Genomic DNA, 9346 nt, shown 5'->3' on the forward strand with positions numbered 1-9346 from the left:
AGCCCCAGTGACAATCCCCCCTTCCTTGCCTGTACCCCTCGGCAGAGCCCTCCAGCCTGAGTGCGTCTTCCTTGCCCTCTCCTGCTTCATCTCTGCCCAAGCCCTGCTCAGCCTCTCCTAGCCATGGGGTCATTGTCCCCCGCTTGGAAGGTCAATGCTGAGCCTCCACTTCACCCCTCCTGCCCACTTTTTCAGTCACCTCTCCTTGACATCTGCTGGTGCCAGATTCCCTGCAGGCCTGGGGTGCCAAGAGGCAGGAGGATTCTTCCCAACCCTCTGGTAGGTAGGCCCCTCCCAAGCATGAGGTTGGAAGTACTCTGAGAGGGGTGGGCAAGGACTAAGGGTGCTAAAACCCAAGACTCCTTCTCCACAGGACCCCAACTCTGTTCTAGCAAAGTGGCTAACCACCCTCTGGGGTGTTTGGGGGCAGACATTCTCTGCCATCCTGATCCCAGCCTTCCCCCTTTCCCCTCCTTCCCGCCCTTGGAGAGGCCCTTCAATTCTTGGCTGTGCTGCTAGTGAGAATGATGATAATAAAAATAGCTAGCAGTTGGGCATGGTGGCTCATGCCTGTAATCCCAGCATTTTGGGAGCTGAGGCGGGAGGATCACTTGAGACCAGGAGTTTGAGACCAATCTGGGGAACACAGCAAGGCCCCATCTCTACAAAAAATTACAAAAATTAGCAGGGGGTAGAGGCATTTACCTGTAGTTCCAGCTACTGGGAGGCTGAGGCAGGAGGATTGCTGGAGCCCCAGGAGTTCAAGGCTGCAGTGAGTTACGATCGTGTCTCTGTATTCCAGCCTGGGCGACAGAGCAAGAGCTGACACATGCTGAGCACTTAGTGTGTGCCGACACTGCGCTAAGGGTTTTCACCCATTACCTCACTTAACCTTGACAATAACTCCCCGAGATGGTCATTACACCCACTTTCCAGATGAGGGCAAGGAGGACCAGACCTGACTGCTGGTGGGCTTTAGGCTCTTTCCACTGCATCAGTCTTTCACCCCTTAGCATCCTTCCTGGGGACCCAGCCTTCACCATGCTTCCATCTCAGCATCCACAAGCTCTCATTCCACCAGCCCCTTCTCTGTTCACCAGCTGCTCAGGCCTCCCCCAACCTGAATAATACTCCCCTCCTCCTGACTCACCCCCACAGAAGGCCCATCTCACTATTTCTCCCTGGCTGTCTTTAACCTGGCACTCAGGGTGCCCAGAGCTGGTCATGAAGTTCACTCCCACTTCCCACCTTGGATGACTGGCTCCTAGGGCTTGCTCTTCTGCTTCTCTCACCGGCAGGGACTCCATCCTGGGCTGCTGTCTTTCCACTATACCCTCTCACTGAATGGGCCCATCACAGGGCAGGCACTCTGCCCACCTGGGGCACACCCACAACTCTGCCTTCAGGGTCTCTGACTCAGAAATCTCTGCAGATTACAGACTGTCTCCAGCAGTCTCTGGACCCTAGTCAGGTGCACCGCTGTCCTCCACCTGGTCGCCTGTTCCTCTCCTTCTACTGCACATTCAGCAGCCACCAGGTCTACTCCAATCCTCTGCTAAAGTTCTGCCCATGTAGCCCTTCCTTTCTGGCTCCCAGCCTCATAGTTTCTCTCTTGGACCAACACAGCAACCTCCTGACTGATCCCCCTGCCTCTGGACCACCCACCTCTGACCCATCCCCCACACCAAGGCCATCCACTGTTCAACTCACAGGTCTGACCACTACCACCCTGTCTTCAACTCTCTGTGGGCCCTCATCATCTACAGCCAGTCTTTAAATTGTTGATCATCTGCCCTTATCCGTGAAATGTCTTGGGGCATGTGTTCTCCAACTACATATTCACTCATCTGTGAATTCTGGGCATGTGTTGTAGCCAGCCTTCTGACGGCCCCCAGTGATTTTCACTGTCTAGTGCTTGGGCTTTGTGGCCTCTACCCTCCCATGTTGAGAAGGGATGATTTGTGTGGCCAACACTTCTGAGTTTAGGCCTTAAAAGATGTTGTGCTCTTTGATCATGCACTCTGGGGAAGTCAGCTGCCATGTTGTGCGGATACTCAGGCAGCCCTGGATACATACGTGCGGTGAAGAACTGAGGCCTCCTGCCCATAAACATTACTAGCTTGCTGGCCACATGAGAGAATCGCCTTGGCAGTTGATTTTCCAGCCTTGGCCAAGTCTTCAAATGAACTTAGCACTGACTGATATCCTGACTGCAACCTTGTGAGGGACCCTGAGCCAGATTGGCTAAGCTGCACCTAGGTTCCTGACCCTCAGAAACAGAGTGAGATGATCAATATTCATTGTTTTTTTTGTGTGTGTGTGTTGGAATCTCACTCTGTCGCCCAGACTGGAGTGCAGTGGCCACTCCTGGCCACCGCAGCCTCGACCTGCTGGGCTCTGGTGATCCTTCCGCCTCAGCCTTCCGAGTAGCCAGAATTATAGGCGTGTGCTACCACGCCCGGCTGATTTTTTGATTTATTGTAGAGATGAGGTCTCGCTGCCCAGGTGGGTCTCGAACCTGCGGGCTCAAGCAATCCACTCGCCTCAGCCTCCCAAAGGCACGGGATTACAGGCTGAGCCACCGAGCACAGCTAATATTCATTGTTTTAAGTTGTTCGGTTTTGGGGTAATTTGCAATAGTAGATAACTAAATACACACGTACAACTGTACAAATCTATTATATACATTTTATTTATTTTTTGAGTTGGAGTCTCACTCTTGTCATTCTTGTCATCCAGGCTGGAGTGCAGCAGCACGCTCACGGCCATCGCAGCCTTGACCTGCTGGGCTTAGGTGATCCTTCTGCCTTAGGCTTCCAAGTAGTTGGAACTACAGATGCACGCCACCATGCCTGGCTAGTTTTTTTTTTTGTGTGTGTGTGATTTATTGTAGAGATGAGGTCTCACCTAGTTGCCCAGGCTGGTTTTGAACTCCTGGACTCAAGCAGTCCTCTCACCTTGGCCTCCCAAGGTGCTGGGATTATAGGCTGAGCCACCGTGCCTGGCCTATTATATACATTTTAAAACATATCCTCAAATAGAGATCTAAAGAAAAGGGATTAAAAATACATTTAAACATGTTCTAATATTTTCTTCCCATACTTCTTATGGATGATCTTGTGACACTCTGGGGTGCGTGTCCCCTACTTTGGAGACGTCTAGGCTTGCGAGTGACATTCAAAATACTTCCCACTGACATTCAAGGCACTCCTGAGGATGGCCCAAACTACCTCTCTAGCTAAATTTCTGATTTCCTGGTTTCTCTTCTGCTCCTATGCCCTTAACCCAGGCTTCCTTATTTATTATTTTTGAATTGGAGTCTCACTTCATTGCCCAGGCTGGAGTGCAGTGGCATGCTCACGGCCACCCCAGAGTCGACCTGCTGGGGTCTGGTGATCCTTCCACCTCAGCCTTCCAAGAAGCCGGAACTACAGGTGGGCACTGCCATGCCCGGCTAATTTTTGATTTATTGTAAAGACAAAGTCTCTCCAAGTTGCTTAGGCTGGTCTCGAACCCGTGGACTCAGGCAATCTACTCACCTTGGCCTACCAAAGTGCTGGGGTTACAGGCTGAGCCACCAAGCCCGGCCTATTATTTTTATTTATTTTATTTTAAAGATGTGGGGGTACAATTCAGGATCAGGTATACAAGTGGTCATCATACAGGTAAAGTTTAAGCCTTCCTTTTGTCCCCACTTCACCTGATTTGAGATCAGGTACCCTTATTAATGTTATGTGTCCCCCCCCCCAACCCCGCAGTTTCCAGCTACTGTCAATCCCTTTCTTATAGTACTATGGTAAATATTCAGGGTTTGCTTATGAGTGAGAACATGTGGTACTTAGTTCTTTGTTTCTGTGATAAATCACTGAGTATTATAGACTAAATCCATCCAAGTTGCTGCAAAGTCCATAATTTTGTTCTCCTTTATGGCTGCGTAATATTCTATTGTGCATATGTACCACTTTTTAAAAATCCAGTCCCGTTTCTAGTCTTCCATTGATAAGCCCTTGCTTGTTAACGCTGATAAAATTCCACCTGTTCTTCCAGGCCCATATTATAGACCTTCTTTAGGGAGCCTTTCTAGATTGCCCTGGTGGTAGGATTAACAGGTTCCAAGCCCAGCTTGCTCTGTTTGAACTGCTCTCTGGATGTGCACTGCATTCCACAGGGACATGTACTGAGAGGGGACAGACTGGTGTGAAGGTGGACAGAGCTCTGAAGGTGCCCTCTGAACTTTCATGCTCTAATCCCTGGAACCTGTGACTGTGATGAGCTGTCCCTCTCATGATTTTATTTCCATATAGATGACCTTATAAATGACCATTCACTTAGATGTTACATACACAGTTGATTTTACTACAGGAAGATTATCCAAGTGGCCTATTTTAATCACACAGCCTTTAAGAGCACAGATGCCAGAGAGATTTGAAGCATGAGAAAGATTTGGCACACTGTTGCTGACTTTATAGATGGAGGGTGCCACTGAAGAGGAATGTGGGTGGCTTCTAGGAGCAGACAGAGGCCCCTGAGACTGACAGCCAGCTAGGAAATATGGACCTCAGACCTACAGCTGTAGGAACTGGATTATGTCAGCAACCTGAATGAGTTTGGAAGTGGATTCTTCTTCTCCTTAGCTTCCAGGAAATACAGTCCTGCAAGTACGTTGATCTCCACTTTGTGAGACCCTAAGCAGAGAACCCTGTTGCACTGGGTTGTGCCCTACATATTGTTAGCTAATAAATGGCTGCTGTTTCAAGTCACTAAGTTTGTATTACTTTGTTATCAGCAACATATAATTGAAACATGAAGTTTTGTCCTTGAAGACCTTGTGCAACTCAAGGTATACATTCTTAAATTCTTCTTTTGTTAAAAAATACTGTTTATAATGGCAGGGCATGGTGGGTGGCTCACACTTGTAACCCCAGCACTTTGGGAGGTAGAGGCAAGAGGATTGCCTGAGCCCAAGTGTTCGAGACCAGCCTGGGCAATTTGGCAAGACCTCATCTCTACAAAAAATAAAAAATTAGCCTGGTATGGTGGTGCACACCTGTGGTTCCAGCTACTTGGAAGGCTGAGGTGGAAGGATCTCCTGAGCCTAGCAGGTCGAGATTGCTGTGGCCGTGAGTGTACCACTGCATTCCAGCCTGGACAATAGAATAAGACTCTGACAAAAAATAAAAATAAAAAAATTTAAAATGTTTTAAATCGAATTAAAAATGTAAAAAATTAAACAGCCTTTTTTTTTTTTTTTTTTTTTTTTGGGTTGGGGTCTCACCCTGTCCCCCCGACTGGAGTGCAGGGGCCGCCCCCCGCCACCGCAGCGCCCAGGCTGGATTGCAATGACACACTCACGGCCACCTCAGCCTTGACCTGCTGGGCTCAGGTGATCCTTCCGCCTCAGTCTTCCAAGTAGCTGGAACCACAGGTGTGTGCCTGGCTAATTTTTGATTTATTGTAGAGTCGAGGTCTTGCCGTGTTGCCCAGGCTGGTCTCAAATCCCTGGGCTCAGGCAATCCTCTCACCTCCGCCTCCGGAAGTGCTGGGATTATAGGTGTGAGCCACCGCACCTGGCTTAAAATTTTTATTTTTAAAAAAGGCATTCACTTATGAGTGAGAACATGTGGTATGGGGAGGAGGTGGTACATAACACTAATAACAGTACCTGATCCCAAACCGGGTGAAGTGAGGACCAGTGGGAGGCCCAAACTTCACCTGATGATGACCACTTATGTACCTAACCCACATCTTTAAAATAAAAACTAAAATAGCATACTGGACAATCAGATGAAGGTACTTGTTTTTACTTTGTTTTACTTAGTTTTATAAAACTCTATTAGAATATCTAATTTGTTCCTTGCATTTGGGAAATACATGAGAATCCAAAAAAAAAAAAAAAAAGCATTAAAATTTATTAGCATGCACAGGGAAAAAAACCACAGAGTAATTATCCCAACCAAAGTATATATTCTTTTAATTAACTGGTTGATTAATTAATTTATCTTTATCCAAAGGCCCAAACAAAGCTAATAAACTTGTTTTTTTTTGAATCAGCATCTTACTTGGTCGCCCATCCTGGAGTGGAGTGGCATGATTCTGGCTCACTGCAGCCTCAACCTTATAGGCTCAGAGATCCTTCTGCCTCAGCCTCCCAAATAGTTGATTTATCCCAATCTGGATAAATCAGATTGTAAGTGATAATATCAGATAATTCTTAATTAACGGCCCAACAATCACCAAAATCACAGGCATGCAGCAGCTAATGTTTAAGTTTTTTTGTAGAGACAAGGTCTCACTATGTTGCCCAGGCTGGTCTTGAACTCCTGGGCTCAAGTAATCTTTCTGCCTCGGTCTCCCAAAGTGCTGGAATTACAGGTATGAGCCACTGTGCCTGGTCTATATTCTTAGAGGAATAGCTGTAAAGGGTGGATGACTTCTCAGAGTGCATACATCTACCACTGTTGTGGCATAGTTTTGCTTTAGCCCTTTTTTGTTTTTTCAGTATTATCCATGAATCACTATTGCATATTTCCTTCGGGTTTTATCATCTCTCACTTCCCTTCTAAAGTTACTGGCTTTGCTGGCCATGGTGGCGTGTGCCTGTAGTCCCGGCTACTTGAGAGGCTGAGGCAGGAGGACAGCGTAGGCCCAGGAGTTTGAGACCACCCTGGGCAACATACGGAGATGTTGTCTATTAAAAAAAATACATTAAAAAATTAAATTATTGGTTTTGGAGGGGCTTTTTGGGGGTACTAATCTGAGAACTGCTCCCTAATCAAGGAGTCTGGCTTTAAGCATATGGCTTTCTGTAGTTTTACAAACTGAACACCACCATATAACCAGTATCCAGACCAAGAAGCTGATCATTTCTGTCACCCCTGAAGTCCCTCTTTTTCTGTTTTAGATTAGAAAATATAGTTTATTTAGAGAGTAAATTAGAGAGAAAGAGGAGTTTCACCTCCCCAAGGTAGGGAAGGGGGCCAAAGCCAGGAAACATGGCGACAGCCATAGCTCAAAAAGTACATGGCCACATCAGAGTCTACCAAGGCAATGGTGGCAATGATCTGGCAATGACCCGAAGTCCCTCTGTGCTCCCACTACTTCTGTGAGGGTGACCACTATTCTGACCAAAATAGCGCAGGTTTATTTGCCTGGATAAATTAGATTGTAAGTGATAATATCAGATAATTCTTAATTAACGGCCCAACAATCACCAAAATCACTGGCCATGGTCCCAGTGCATGTCAACAGCACAGCAGTTTTCAGGACACAGACAGACAAGGGCACACACAGAGCTGTCACATTTTATGCAAGGATGTGTTCCTGAATATCTCATATCATTGAAGTCTTGCATAATTCAAGTCTAGTTTTCTCACGGAAATAACTGTAAAGTAGGATTTGCATGACTTCACATTTGGGCCTAACGCGAGACTTATTAACATCGTAAATATTGCCTGATTTCCAAGTTGCATAATTCAAATTCACACAACTCTCTCTCTGAAGCCCACGCAGGGCCGTGAGGGACCATGTTTTAGCATCTCTGGGACCCCAGAGCCCAGCTTTGTTGACTGGATTACATTCTGGTTCTGGGTGTGGTTTGGAGCTGCACACAGGGCCTGGAGTCAGTTGCCCAAGTTGGACAACTGCTGCTTCCTTGCAGTGTGACCCTGGGCAAGTTTTTACCTTCTAGAGCCTCAGTTTTCTCATCTGTGAAGTGGGATGTGTTCTGGGATAATGAGAGAAGTTAATGACCCAAAAGGCCAGGGACACACTGTAGGAGTCAGTGGAGTTTTGTTGGCACCAATCCCAACTGAGGCTCTCCTGCCTCTCCCTGTACTGCCCCTCATGTTACTTGGAAGACTTCACTCCCCAAGAGAGTGAAGTGAGTCAGGTCAGGGGGATCCTGGGGCTGAGTCCCACAGGAAACTGGGGTCTGCGGCTCAGATGCCAGGGTCACAGGCCTGGATTGGGCAAGAGCACAGAACTGGTCCCTCTGATCTTGGTCAGGGATATTTAGAGACACCAACAATTCTGGGAAGTGAAAGGGGGAGGGGCAGAGGAGACACAGCAAGCTGCACCCTGTCCCCTCCTGGCCTGGCCTCCCACCCAAATGGTGCAATTGAGTAGTGAGATGAGTGGTGTGTGGGGGTGGAGGGGAGCAGATCCGAAACGTCCCCCTCCCTGGAGAGGAGAGCAGAGACAACCCATGCCCCGCTCCTACCCCCACACACCCAAGTTCCAAATCCATCTGTACCTCTGTTTACAGTCCAAAGTCCCGGGCATTGGAGATGCCAGCTTTGGCGTGCTTGGACACACAGACACTCAGACACGCAGACACACGGGGCTCAGGGCCCTCCTATGGACCCCGCCCCCCTCCCCTCCCATCATCCAGGGCTGTCCACCTACCCCAATTCTCCAGGCTTCACCCCCTTCCTTAACTTGGGATCTGCACAGCACTGAGGGACCTGGGAGCCAGACCTCGAGACCTTGAGCAAGTAAAACAGGGGAAGAAAGGCAGTGGGACTGCCTGTTGGGGTGGGGGCTGGCTGGGAAAAAAGTTAGAAGATGGATTCTGGATGTCAGGCCTAGGAGGGGATGGACGACAGAAAAAGGGTCTCCATGGAGCTAGCAATCAGACTTAAAAGGGGGGCATGTGATCCGCGTTCCAGCTCCAGCCCAGGTCAGCTCCAGTTGGCGATTCCACCTCCTCTCCTTGCACTCAGCCCTGCCCCAGTCGCAGGTTCAGTGCCAGCACTATCATGACAAAGGAGTATCAAGACCTTGAGCATCTGGACAATGAGGAGAATGACTGTCATCAGCTCAGAAAAGGTGAGGGCCTCCTTCCTCCACTTCTGCAAGGTGAGCTCTACCTCAGCTCCTGCTCTTGGCCCTGAGCCTGGCTCTGTCTCTGGGTCTGCCCCCGTCACACAGAGAACGTGTCTGAGCTGCCCCTCTTGGGGGTGGTGCAGGATGTGAAGTTGGAGTCCCTTTCTTGTGACAGATGTCCAAGGCTTCTGTATGCCTGCTGGTCCTAGGGAGTGGACCCAGGGTTGTGGGAAGAGCTGGAAGCTCAGGAGATGAGGTCATGGCTTCCTAAGAGGTTAGGCTTTCTCTTCCAACACTCCGGGGGCTCTGACCGTGGATCGATGTGTGTGAGCCCGCCAGTGGTCAGTTTGGTCAAGGGGGAAAGGTTTCTGTAAAGAGGTTGAAGACATCTGTGAGGGCAGCTAAAGGGTCTCTGACCTGAGGGAGAACAGGACTCTCTTGCTTCAAAAACAAGCCCCCTCAGCCCACTTCTTTGGGAGCAGGGAATTTTTTTTAGGCTGAGCAAGGACAAAGTTCTTGGGGC

The 9346-nt window shown here is 48.6% G+C and overlaps 1 protein-coding gene across 1 annotated transcript in view; it reads left to right on the plus strand.

The window, feature by feature from the left end:
* The first annotated feature begins 8102 nt into the window (after positions 1-8102).
* ASGR1 (asialoglycoprotein receptor 1) overlaps positions 8103-9346 on the plus strand; it is a 3700-nt gene continuing 2456 nt past the window's right edge. Inside the window, exons 1-2 of the mRNA XM_008060934.2 lie at positions 8103-8492; positions 8732-8826. Coding sequence (XP_008059125.1) covers positions 8757-8826 — 70 coding nt within the window. The 5' untranslated portion in view covers positions 8103-8492; positions 8732-8756. The remainder of the gene's footprint in view (positions 8493-8731; positions 8827-9346) is intronic.

This window comes from Carlito syrichta, unplaced genomic scaffold (assembly GCF_000164805.1).
Source record: "Carlito syrichta isolate Samal-C Ts95f unplaced genomic scaffold, Tarsius_syrichta-2.0.1 Scaffold304770, whole genome shotgun sequence".
In the NCBI taxonomy this organism is placed as follows: Eukaryota; Metazoa; Chordata; class Mammalia; order Primates; family Tarsiidae; genus Carlito; species Carlito syrichta.